This window comes from Myotis daubentonii, chromosome 10 (assembly GCF_963259705.1).
Source record: "Myotis daubentonii chromosome 10, mMyoDau2.1, whole genome shotgun sequence".
In the NCBI taxonomy this organism is placed as follows: domain Eukaryota; kingdom Metazoa; phylum Chordata; class Mammalia; order Chiroptera; family Vespertilionidae; genus Myotis; species Myotis daubentonii.
Genome location: NC_081849.1, coordinates 25,578,549 through 25,591,693, shown reverse-complemented (window position 1 = coordinate 25,591,693; position 13,145 = coordinate 25,578,549). Strand labels below are relative to the sequence as shown.

General features: G+C 54.6%; 1 protein-coding gene across 1 annotated transcript in view; it reads left to right on the top strand.

Annotated features, from left to right (window-relative positions):
• Window positions 1–13,145, top strand: part of PLXNA4 (plexin A4) — a 416,580-nt gene that overhangs the window by 395,985 nt on the left and 7,450 nt on the right. Inside the window, exons 29-31 of the mRNA XM_059711811.1 lie at window positions 406–575; window positions 4,411–4,623; window positions 11,271–11,421. Of these exons, the coding sequence (XP_059567794.1) occupies window positions 406–575; window positions 4,411–4,623; window positions 11,271–11,421 (534 nt within the window). The remainder of the gene's footprint in view (window positions 1–405; window positions 576–4,410; window positions 4,624–11,270; window positions 11,422–13,145) is intronic.

The window sequence follows — 13,145 nt, the reverse complement described above, 5'->3', positions numbered from 1 at the left end:
CTGTGCAGAGCTGAATGGGTAGCTGATCGTTCGCCGGAGTGAGTAATGCCCAAACCAAACCAGCAGATTGTGTTTGTCTGCTCTGACCCGGGAGTTGCTCGTTAGCATTTGCAAAAAGTGCTCAAATAGCAACGCCAAATGGTGTTCAACCAAAGCGCGTTTTGGCAGAGGAAGGCTTCGTTAGGCCCAGTCATCAGTGGCGTCCGTATTCCCCACGTGCAGCGGAAATGGAAAGCGGTTAGAGACAGAGGAAGGGGGTGGGGGAGCTTTAATGCATGTGCTTCCCCCGTTCCGCCCAAGCTGGCCCGGCTCTGCCCTGTCCTCCCCGCCTCCCGGGGGGCAGGCCGAGAAGCCACCCTGAGAGCTCCCGGGGGAGCCCTGTGTGAGCCCGTGCCACCTCCCCAGGGCACGCTGCAGAAGTTCGTGGATGACCTCTTTGAGACCATCTTCAGCACCGCGCACCGCGGCTCCGCCCTGCCCTTGGCCATCAAGTACATGTTCGACTTCCTGGATGAGCAGGCGGATAAGCATGGCATCCACGACCCGCACGTCCGCCACACCTGGAAAAGCAACTGGTGAGCGAAGGGAGGGCAGAGGACAAGTCCGGGGGGTGGGGGGGGAGGTGGGGATGGGGGCGGCTGAGCCTAAGGTGGCGGCCACAGGCCATGGTGGTCGCCGGCCACCTTCACCAGCAGGGACTCGGTGCAGGCTCTCTCTGGGCCTCCCCACCCCTCCTACTGTTTTTGTGCTCACTTCTGACTAGTCAAATCATCCTTCTTTCCTAGCAGTCAGTCAATTAAAAAACATTTATTTAACCAACTAAGTGAGCAAAATGTAACCTGCCAAATATCGCAGCCAGGTGGCTCTCACAACCAGGCGCCTCCTGTGTGCCTGGATTTATGCTGGGCACCGAGGGTACAGGGACCATCAGCCAGGGCCCCTGCCCTCCGGGGGCTGAGAGGCAGGTAAGAGACAGGTAGGCAGCTGTTTGGACCTGGGTTGCAGAGGGCGGTACCCAGCAGTGATTCTTCGGCAAGCTTTGAAGGGTATTTCTGTTCTCTTCAGGAAGCGGTGGGCTGCCTTTCCCACAAACTCCTTTTCCAAACTCCCTGTGGGGCAGAGACCTTCCCATCACCACTTTGTCTGCCCTGAGACATCAGGACTCTAATTGTCACTTCGGGTGTCTCCTCTCTAGTCTCTCTCTCCTTCAACGTGCACCAATCTTCCCCTCGGTTTGTGAGCGGTTCGTGTTCCAGGTTGAGACGGCAAGGTCAGACATCAGGACTCAGCGCCGGGTCTGGGGCCTTGCACAGAGCAGGGACTCGATAAATATTAATGAAGGTACAGGGCCATGATGGTCTCTACTTGAGAGTTCTACGCACCACAGGCAAAAAAAGCGGGCTTATGGGTTCAGATGTGCCTCCCTGTAGCTTTTAAGTGGTTCCTGTCCCAGGTTGTTCTTCTCCAGAACAACATTCTCCCAAAGCAGCACGAGCCTGCTGGCCAGCACCTGCCACCTGCTTGGGCTGGCGTGGCGCTAGGGCGCAGCCAGGCACCCTGACATTCTGCCCGGAGCCCCAAACCAAAACACAGAGGAGGGCAGAAGTCAGCCCGTGGTACTAAATGTCACTTAGCCTCCTGACTTCCATTCCTGAGGAATAGTGTAGTCTCCACGGGAACAGGAATCAGGCAGGGTTGGGCCACACGGATTCTCGGTGAGAGATCGCCCATCACAGGCTTCACCCAGCCTTTCTGAAATGAGACCCTGAGAGTGGATTCCCCATGCAGTGCAGCAACATAGGGCAGAGGCTGAAAGTCCCGCTTGGTCTGGTCTCCGGTGGCACAGGGCTCGGCCAGGGACCCTGACAACCAGCCAGAGCCTGGCCATGAACCAACCTGCCTGCCTCTAGGTGAGGAGGTATTTAGCCATCGTAGGCAGAGCTGTTCTGAGGGACCCGTCCCCACCCACCAGATTTGCTCCTCTCGGCCAGTGTCCCCACGTGTCACTGTGTGAATGCCAGCCGTCTTCAGAACTCAGGAAATGCTCTGTCCAGGCATCGTGGTCTGGCTGGGAGAGCTGGTGTCTTCAAAACATCCCTACATGCCCTTGCAGCACATTAGTAGGTCTTCTGAAATAGACCTGAACTGTGTTTCAGCCCATACTTCCTGCTGGGTCAGCCACCACAGGATGTCACAATGTCCTGGGTGGGGCAGTTCCCCCCTTCCAGCCAGCTCTTCCGAGGACCTGGGTGCTGGGTTCCCAGAGAACTCAGTCCCCACAGAGAAAAGCTGGGCGGTGGGTGCGGTCCCAGGTTCGGGGTCCTTCACCAAACGCCACGCCCTGACCCTCCTCATTGCTACCCAGGCAAGCAGCAGTTAGCCTGGGAATTATGAGCTCTGCGTATTGACTTAGAGTTAATTGTCCCTGATTGAAAAGAGATTGATTCTTTACTCCTGGACAAAGTGGCAACTCTCCCCACCGCCTCCCTCCACATTCCCTACCTTCTCTCTTAGATAAACCTCCTGCTCATTTAGCCTGAGTGACTGCAATCAACCAGAGATGAGTGCCACGGCTAATGTTAATAATATGCTAATATTTCATTAGGCAGGAGACTCCGTGTGGGGCCCTGGCTTCCTGGTCTGACTTGCCTGTCAGCACAACTGGCTTAGGAGAGGGAGTGTTGGGGAGAAACAGCCAAGCAGCACACATGGACTCCCAGAGTCCTCCTCCAGTGGCACTTCAGGAAACAGAAAGATGTGGACAGGAGACTGTGTTGGCTGGGCAGCCGGGAGGCCTTCACCTGGGCTCTGAGCCCAGCTGTCATGGTCTCCCCTGTGACCCCCGACTTCCACCCCTGTCATGACTTTTTGTGCTGTCCCTATATGTCCTACCTGAATTCCCCAGGATGAAATGGGTGCCACTTAACACTGTCAGACTCAATGCTGCCTGCCTGCACCCTGCAATGTACTTTGTAGGAATTTAAATTCTTGTTGATGGACTGGCAGTTTCGAATGTGAGGCCTGGCTGTGTCCGTAGCATTTGTTGTATGTATGTACTGCCTGCTGGGAGATACAACATCTATAGAAACGTTGTACCCGCTGCATTGAAATAATGTTATTCAAAGAGTTTAAGTTCTAAGAGGCAAGCCAAACACATAGGAACGTTCTAACCATTACCAACGGTGAGAAGAGCAACCAAAACAACCGTAAAACATCAGGGAAGTGGCAGGAGGTGAAGAGGTGGGGTAGAGGGAGGGAAGTCACAATCCCTCGCTTGGTGCCCCCTGCTCCCTGACCTGCGTCTCAGTGGCAGATGGCGGCACAGAATCCGAGAGCCAGCAGAGGACAGCCCGGGGGCAGGTGGGCAGGGTTCTCCCGAGACCATGAGACCCTTCTAGCAACAGAGAGTGGCTGACAGTGACCAGACCACCAGGCACCGTTTTTCTCCTCTTTGCCTTTGGTTGGCTGAGGCCCCTCCTGCAGCACTTCCCCACACCTTCTCCCAGGCCGCATCCGGCGAAGGAACACCTGTGCACCTTCACAGCTCAAACCATCAAGGGCCATCCCCTCCGTGGAGACTTCCAGACACGTCCCTCTGGGTGGCCCTGATCACGCCTCCCTGAGTCCCACGGTGGGCCCGCCCATCCTTCCGTTCTAGCGTGGACACTTCTCAGAGCACGTGCTTGCTGGCGTGTCTGACTTCCCCAGGAACCCACCGGAATGCAGGTTCTTGAGGGCAGAGGATGTGTCTTGTTCACACCGCATCCCCCGTTGCCAGCACGGTTCCTGGGGTACCGTAGGTGCCAACTGGGAGAAAGAGAGAGGAGAGGGAGGGGACAGTGGGGTGGATGAGGGGCAGTGAAGGTGTTGTTTTCTAAGTGGCCAGCTTGGAGATGAGCAGCCCGTTAGCTCCTCCTAAACTGCTCCCCCTAAACTGCTCCCCCTGGCATCTCCACTAAGTAGCAATCAGCTGATGTTCTGGGCAGGGAAGAGGGGTGTGACTTCTTCCACGCCCTGCAGTGGATGGCAGAGAATAAGATACAAAGCCTAGATTCCAGGCTGTTGTTAAGGGTCGCCTGTATGTGGCAAAGGGGACAGACTGGAATGGAGCGTCAGAAAGCCCACTGCACAGCGCCCATCACGGCTCCTCCAACCCCAAGCCTGTGCTGTGAGGGACGCTGAGCCTGCAGCCCCGCCTGGCATCACTCCCTCCCCAGTGCCCGTCCACACCGTCTCTCTGGATGGCTAGCCTTGCTGATCCTCAGTTTCCCTGCAGGTAGATTGGTGGCATAGAGACCGCCCTTAAGAATGTCAGTTCCCAGCCTCTTCTCTTTTTCCAGAGAGCTCTCCGGCCAAGCTACGGGCCCGCACCCCTTCTCCCCTGACTGTCTGCCTCTTGCCTCCACACAGTCTGCCACTGCGCTTTTGGGTCAACATGATCAAGAACCCCCAGTTTGTATTTGACATCCATAAGAACAGCATCACGGACGCCTGCCTCTCCGTGGTGGCCCAGACCTTCATGGACTCCTGCTCCACGTCGGAGCACCGGCTGGGCAAGGACTCCCCCTCCAACAAGCTGCTCTACGCCAAGGACATCCCCAGCTACAAGAACTGGGTGGAGAGGTGAGTGCTGGGCTGGGCGCCATGGCTGGCAACTTCCTCTGTCTAGGGGTTCTCCTCCCACTCCACAGTGGGCAGGGCTTGCAAGCAGGTTGTTCACAAAGCCAAACCCCACAGTTGCAGCACCCACACCCTCATGCACCCCATATTGTTGGCTGAACAAGAACTGAGGAACTTGGCTAGGAATTTTCATGGCGCTCTGCTTCCCTGCCTGGAAAACCCAGATCTTAGTAGCTGAAATATTTTTAGGCCCAGGAAGGGAATATAATCCCTTGCTCGAATCCCACCCCCCCCAAAACAAAATAATAATAATAATAAAAATAAATCGAGGACTGAATAGCTTCTTGCCACAAAAAGGCTGGAGGCCTCTCGCCATCTGCCCCTGTGCATCTGGCAGTCCTGCCAGCATCCTATGGGATGTCATTGTTACTCCAAACAGTTTCTCACTGTCCCAGTCCCTGCACTCTCTCACCGTGAGCCCTTCTGCCCTGGGCCTTGCAGTGCATTCTCAGCCATCACAGCCCCGATCTGCTCACAGCCTCAGCCAGTGCACCTGCCACTGAGGGCCACCTGCAAGCTGTGGAGCGGGGTTGTCTGGGTGCAAAGCTCACTCCCGGTAAAGAACACTTATGGTTTATCTGGGCTGCATCAGCTCCCTGTGCCAAGCACCTGAGCTAAGCAACCAGATGACGCTTTACTTACTTAATCTTGACACTAGCCCTGGAATATGGGGTCAGGATTTACAACCTCATTTTGTGTCCATGAAGGTGAAGAAATGTACATACAGAATGCTAAGCAATCAGCTCAAGATGACGTAAACGTGATCCCCAAACGCGGCTGACTCCCAAAGCTCTTTCCTATTATTTATGATACTTTTAGACAGTGCCTCTGCCAACCAATAGGGTGTGCTGTGTGGATTAAGGGAGGTGCCCTTCCTACCGGGGCAAGTGGCCCGGGCCAGGGTGCGTGGTTTGCGCAGGGAACACCCTGCACAGCCTACACGACAGGCCTGCGTTAGAGTCCCTCTCTCCTTTTCTCAGAGGAGCAAAAAGCTCAGGTTTGGTGCCTTTTCAAAGAGTAAAAGAGACCAGAAATTGTTCCTGACTTGGTGACCAAAGACAAAATGTATCACTTCACCATGGCATTGAGACATCATACTTGTGCATTGCCTCCCTTGTGCAGAGGAAATGACATGGGGGGTGGGTCCTGGCCAGGTCAGTAGCAGTTCTCCTAAAAGGGATGACTCCTTTTCCCTCTCCTCTCTGCTCTTTGAACTCCTCCCTGCCCCATTCTGTTCATGCATGTGGTGGGCATGCAGCCCTGGCTAACTTTTTTGTTCTTGTATCTGATTGTGTCTGAGTCACCAGGAGAGGCTCTTACCTCCCTCTACGTATAGACAGTGGCTCATTCTTTGACAGTAGACCTGCCAGGCGCAGGCCCTCCTTTGTGGTCAGCCGGCTCTTTGGCAAAGAGAGAGAGAAAGAGGCAGCAGCTGGGTTCTTGGTTATCCCTGCACTGTTGCAAGGTCTCTGTGATAGGACCACTGGCAGGGAGGAAGGGAGCAGGGATGTGAAGGGCTGGGAGCATTTGTGAAACATCTGCATAGAGGACACTCTGGAGCATGGCCTGTTGGGTAGAGATCAGAATAATGCATGCACCAGGCTAATGGCTCCCTTTCACTTGATGCTAAATGAGATTTGTGCCATGCAGCTGCTATGGGTCATGAGTAACCCGGTTCATTTGGTTGTTTTTAGGAGTGGTTTGATGGTTTCCACTCCTTATCCCACCAGTTTCTTAGCAACCACTGTCACTCTCAAGGAAGTCATTCTTCTCTTGCTTGAGGTCCCAAATCCCTTCTCCTCTCATTCTGGGATGAGCGTACAAAGATGGAGGGGTGAGGAAACCATATGACAGGCCTGGAGACCAAGCTTCTTGAACTTGGTGATGAACAGATCATTCCTACTCTCGCTCCCGGGAGACTGCCTCTGAGCTTGTCTGGCTCCCTGAAAGGGACCCACTCAGGACCCAGCAATCCTGGTCTCCCACTCACCCTTCCACGGGCACTGGCAGCCCCCAGTTCAGAAGAACAGTGGTAGAACGCCCTCCTTCTGTGGCTGTGGTCCTCCCACCTCTGAATCACCTGCCCAGCTGCTGTGAGCACGCAGACAGCCTGCATGGAACTCAGGCTCTGTAACTCACCACACCCTCCACACATTGGATAGGCCTCTGTCCCATCCCATGAAGAACCAGGGGTTCCCTGGACACCCTCTGTACGTAAAGGGTAGAAAGCGTATGGATTCAGGAGGCCTCTTCACTCTGTTGGCTGAACAGCCTGGCTGATTCTATCACATTTCTGCTGGTTTGCATCTCCTGGAAGTTCATCCACCTGTTTTCTGTCGCATTCTTTCACCCCATTTCTGCCTCCAAGTGCCTTGCAGTGCTGATGGTTGGGGGCCCACTGCAGACTCCCAGTCTCCGCTGCCTCCATCCAGGCATCGGGGCTTTTGCCGTGGCCACATCTAGAGAAAGAAGACTCTCTTGGCTCCTAGCAGCAGTCAGCTGCTACACTCATCTTACAGAGAACTCACACGCCTGGTGGGTCACCATCAGTTGTCATTTCATCACCAATAGCAGAAAATGTTCCTGTTCGGTAGTAATTTCCTCTCATGTTAAATTGGAAGAGCTTCAAGGTTGTCCTCGCGGCCACATCAGCCTCGCTCCCTTGCAACCACAGGCTTTCCTGTGGGAATGAGTTCAATGGCCCACAGCTGGCCCACTGCGGGGTGGACGAGGGGCGTGTCACACGCAGGAATGCCATCGATCACAGGTGTCACCGCATGGAAAAGGTTACGAATTTTAAATATTTAAATATGCCTCCTAAGGAAACCATCCATTCACAATGCAAAGCTGTGACAGTTCACCCTGGGAGCAATACTGGAGGTGAAGTATAGGCATTTCATTAACTTGTTCATTAATCCCCGGGTCAAACATTTATGGTATCCATCATGGCTGCATTGGGCACTCGGGAGAGATTAGACTTGATCCTTCCCTGTGGCTCTTGTGCTGAAGGACACACGGACAGGCACTGGGCAAGACCCACAAGCCATAGTAGAAGCACTTGGGGAGTGAGGTCAGTGAATGATTCACAGGGGAGAGACGTGTGTGCAGCCACCTTAAAAGGCAAGTATCCAGGGACATCAGAGCATCAGGCCCCAGTGTTTTTCACATCTGATCTTTATCCTCGAGGTGTTTAAAGGAATGACAACACTTAGTTCTTCTCTTAGAGTTCAGGGCTTGGAGATCACCTTCTTGATCCCAAAAGTAGAGCTGAGACACCCACCCTTACACACCAGGCCCATCCCGTAGAATCCCATAAATGTGAAACCCTGCAGACTGGCCAACAGCGAAGGATCCAGCTCTCTGGGGCCCTTCCCTTTAGAACAACTCCCCAGGGACTGATTGGGACCACAGGGTGCAGACATCCACCGGGTATGAGCAAATGCAGCGAAGAAAGCTGGCAAAGGCCAATGATGAGGCCTGGACCTCCTCAGTGGGTTTTGGCCAACCTGCCAGGGCCTGGCCAGCTCAAGGACCATCCTGGGGACTTTCAAACACCCATCTCCTCTGAAGAAGGACTCAGGTGCAGGCAGAAATCCCATAGGAGCAAGTTCATGTACAGGGACCCAGGCTGACCTTGCCCTTCCTCACTGCACAGCCAGCTGACAAGAACACTCTTTGAAGTTCATTACTGGAGCATAATTGCATTCTTCACAATCAATAAGGCTGCTCAGCGGCAGAGCCCAGCACAAGGACCGGCACAGCAAGGACCAAGGAAGAGGCAATTGTGCACACAGCAGAGAGATGCTAGGGCAGGGTCATTATCAGGTTCAAGGGGTGCCGTCAAGAAGGTGAGGCTGGACAGTAGGGAGACGGCAAGGCAGAGGTGCCAAACCCTGCAGGATGGGCCCACTCAGCACCAGGCAGCACCAGGGATGAGAATGGGACAACAGTTCTGCCAGCCCCACATTCATCCAGGGCATTGTGCTGTTTGTTGCTATGATTGAGACCTTGCTGAAATAGGACATGTAGTCGATCCACTGGTGGGCTAGTATATGGCCCCAGACAGGCACTGGTCCGATCCAGAGCCCTCCACACAAGCAACAGAGGAGACATGGGGGCTGCTCAGTGCGGACTTGGAGGTGTATGTGAGGTAGAGCCAGGTGGGGCCAGGTGGAGCTAGGTGGGGCCAGGTGGGGCCATGGCCCATGACTTCAGATGAGAAGATCAGAACACCTGCCCTCTGCCCACTCTACTCTCAATCCTGCCCCGCCACCCCCCCCCTTTCTCACACAGACACACTTTCTAAATGTTCCCTTGGGAGACATGGACTGGGCTTTCAGTGTGCTACAAGCCATTGCAAAGGGACAGAGTGTGGACATCTGCTGTCTCCATGGAGACATGGTCACCTACCCCAGGGACAAGAAAGGCAGCAGGGGGAGCCCTCGTGCTGTTTGCAAAGAGCCTGACAGAACCATCCATCCACCTGTGGAAGGTTCCCAGGCAGGTAACGGACACAGCAGGAGTCTTTGCTTGTGCTGACAGTCCTGTCCCGTCCTGTCGGGGGGACCTGAGTTCCCATCTTGGCCAGTCCCTCTGACTGCCCAGGGTGACAGAGTGTAACTGCCTGGAGGGACCTCTGGCCGTGTTAGCCTGGAGCTCGGGTCATTTGTTCATTTCTTACCATTAGGACCTGAGAGCACAACCTGACAAACATGCTTTGCTCAGTGAGCATGGAATCGTGAGGGGACAAGGACACAAATCTCCTTGGGAGGGGCCAGGCTGGGGGCCACCGAGTCCCCTGGGTCTGTGCTATGAACTAGAACATTGGCACTTACTGTGTCCCAGCAGTAGTAGCAATGAATAGCTGGAACTTTTATACCTGGGATGCATTAAGTGGCCCAGAACCTTAATATCTGAGGATGTCCTGGGTGGGTTGTTGGCCTGGAGCGGGCTCCCTGGTGCGAACCGAAGCACAGGAGCCAGAATGAGACAGGACCCAGAGCTAAGGCCCAGACTCGCGAAGATGAGGAGGGACCAGGGAGCAGAGGATCCCGCCCTGAAATAAGCCTGTGACCGATGGAAATACAGTGAGATGGGGCAGGACAGCCTCTCCTAAGCCCCGGGCTCCACTGAAAAAGGCCATTTCATTAAGCGCTTGTCCTGGTGCCTATCTCGACAGCACGCCATAGGCCGAGACCTCCTGCCAAAATGCAATCAGTTCAACCATGCAGTTGGCGATTGTGTCTGTGTGGCGGGTCCCAGAGGGATGGAGTTACTCCCCCACCAGCCTGTCCCTTGCCAGAGGGCACAGATTTCATCTCCCTCCCACTGCCTTCCTCATTTTCCAGACCAAACAACAGGTCCTCAATCACAGTGCGACCGTGGCTCAAAGCAGCGGCCATCCTGCCCCACCAGCCCAGGGATGCCCTGGCGGCCAATGGAATTGTCATTCCGTGGCAGGCCCTTGAACATGATGCCAGCCTATCACCCCAATCCTGGACACCGCTGGGAAGCAGTGGAGGTCGGGGACCAGGACTGATGGGTGCATGGTCCATGCAGTGAGGGTGTGGGAGAGATACAGGGCTAGGGCCCAGGTGAGACTGTTCCAGAGCCTCTAAAGATGTCCCTACTCTTACCTGATCAAGCCATGGGTCCTGGGAAGTCCCAGGGCCTGTCATTGTCACCCACACTTACACAGGTGAGAGTGGGTGCCTCTCCTGACACTGTGTCCCCAGAGATCTCACTTGCCCCCCCCCCCAGTCCCTGCCCTGGCGACTGTCCCCACCCCCCTCTATTGTAGGTGCTTGGGCTTGCCCTCCCAGCACCAAAGGTCCTGCATGCCTCTGGGTGTGCAGGACTCTGTCTCCTCATCCCCCTGCTTGTGCAGCTACCTGGTCCCTGTTATGTGGCTCGTCACATGCAGAAGGTGCCCGGGAGAGGGTGGGCGGGGCTGTCTTTGGGGCAGCGGGCCCTTCGGTTGCTCATTAGGAAACTGCACAGCTCCCCTCTGGCGGAGAGTTGGGGTTTGCTGCATAAAATGTCAAATTGCAGAAATTAAAAATGTAAATGCTGGCATCTAATTAACCAGTTGACAGCAGTGCACAGCTGCAAGTGACAGTGACTGATTGCCTTCTGCCAGCCTCAGTCCCCAAGCAGCCCCAGCTCCTTCCGGTTAACCCCAGGAGGGGAGGACATCAAGGCAGAGCAACTGCTTGGAAGAGCCTGTGGGGCCCGTGGAGGGACCTCTCACGTGTATGGGAGGGGGTGCCAGGTGGACATGAGAGACTTACTGGACCTCAATGGGAGCAAAACCAGTGCAGAAAACAGCCCCTCCTTTCTCCTGGTCTTACCCCTGTGCACCCTCTCATGGCGTCTGTCCACTCCCTACATCCCTGCCTCTGTGCCTCTTACATCCAGAGCTACAGAGGGCTCTCCTGGGCAGACCCAGCAGCCCAGATGGGAGAGCGCCCACCGTGGTCCCCTGGGGTCACACACAGGCATCGCTGGCCCAGACGGTGATGGCGGTGTCCCTGTCTCCTCCACTCCACGTGCACCACTCCAACCCCTTTCCTCCCCACACATCCTGGCAGGTATTATTCAGACATCGGGAAGATGCCGGCCATCAGCGACCAGGACATGAATGCATACCTGGCCGAGCAGTCCCGGATGCACATGAATGAGTTCAACACCATGAGCGCGCTCTCGGAGATCTTCTCCTACGTGAGCAAGTACAGCGAGGAGGTGAGCCCCACCCTGCTGCTGGGCCAAGAGCCCCACCCAGGCACCTCCTGCCTCTGCTGGGAAAACCCTACCCCAGGACTTGGGCTGCCCTGCAAAGACACCAGAAACATTCCATTCTGTCCTTTCTGCATGAATCCTGGTGCTTCTCAGATATACAGATCAAGTCGCTGTTTCTTTCCTTTTCTCTCTTTTGTTCCCATTTCCTCCCTGCCATTCCCTCCCCTTTATTTTTTTTCCATTTCTCTATTTGATCTAATTTTCTTTAAACAAGCTATTCCCCTTCCCCATGGGCAGGCCAGATGGTATGGCATGGTCTGGCATGGTCTGGTGCGGTACAGTATGCTATGCTATGCTATGCTATGCTATGCTATGCTATGCTATGCTATGCTATGCTATGCTATGCTATGCTGTGTCACAGTAGAGAATAGAATAGATGCAGAACAGAGTTGAATGGAATCTGTTTTTACTTGCTATGCTCCCTGCTTGGAAAACCTTACCGAGGTCACTGCCACTGCAGACACCAACCTTCTTTCTGGTTGCACAGGTGTTTATGGGAGTTTTCTTGGTCATGCCAACTGAGACCAGGAGTTCAGGCCCAGGCTCCCTGTGTCTGAGCAGCAGGATGGCCACCCTCTCTGTGCCCTGGCTTCTCCCCTCCTCCCAGCCTCGTCGCCCAGAGCGGGTCTAGGAATCCCAGATGGGGCAGGAGCCCCAGCAGGGTGCAGGGCCTGTGTCCTCCATAACCAGGCTATAAACTTCAAGTGCAGGGGCAGCACGAGGCGCAGCTGAAGGGAGGGACCTGACGCCAGCCTGCGGGCCAGTGCTGGCCCAAGACAAGGTTGGTACCTGTCTGTGGCCACACGACAGAAGTAAGGACGATGTAGAGTGTGTGCTCTGTGAGTGCAACGGACTCATCTCGGAAGGAGCAGTTCCTTAGTCTACAATGCACTTGTCTGCTGTTGGGTTTAAGACACCCACCCTTACGAAACGTTGGTGCCAGTAACTGGTGATTCTTGGCTATGTAAGAAGTTGGCAACTCTATTATTTTCTCCCCAGTTAAAAATACATGAAATCCAAAGCTCGGGGAGCCTCCCCCGTCTCTCCTCCCCTCCCCCCAGCTGCTCCCTGCACTCCCTGCCCCCAGGCCAGTGGATTCCACCCCTGTGTGCTGTGCGCCCCTCCTGGAGCAGGCATCCTGCAATGAGTGCTCATGTGTGTTCCCTGACTTCATCCTCTCCCCTGGAGCAGCCCAGAGGGAGCTAGTAGTTCCCACATTGTACAGACAAGGAAATGAGTAACAAAGATGGGGTTCAGAGAGGTTACATGTTTGTTTCATCCCAGATCACCCAGCTAGAAACCGGCAGACCCCTTATTCAAACCCACATCTCCTGAGTCTGAGTCAAATTCGAACACTTTTCTTCCCGTGCCACAAACGCTCGCGGCCATTTTCCTCCACCAACCATCTGATCTCAGAAAAGGTTTTGGCAGATATTATCCGTTAGGGTGTTAATGACCAATAAAGCTTAAGATATATTAAGCTCCTAGTAGTATCTGTTTATTAATAGACCAAGTGAAGCCAATGAGTTCAGGTTTTCCTTTATTGGGCAGGGAATTTCTTAATGTCTGCAAAATCACATTCCCTGAGATGCTGGGGTCTGGAGCTGTCTGAGGGGTAACATGCAGGTATCTGGAGCATCCTTGCCCAGGTGTCTTCTGCCCACTGC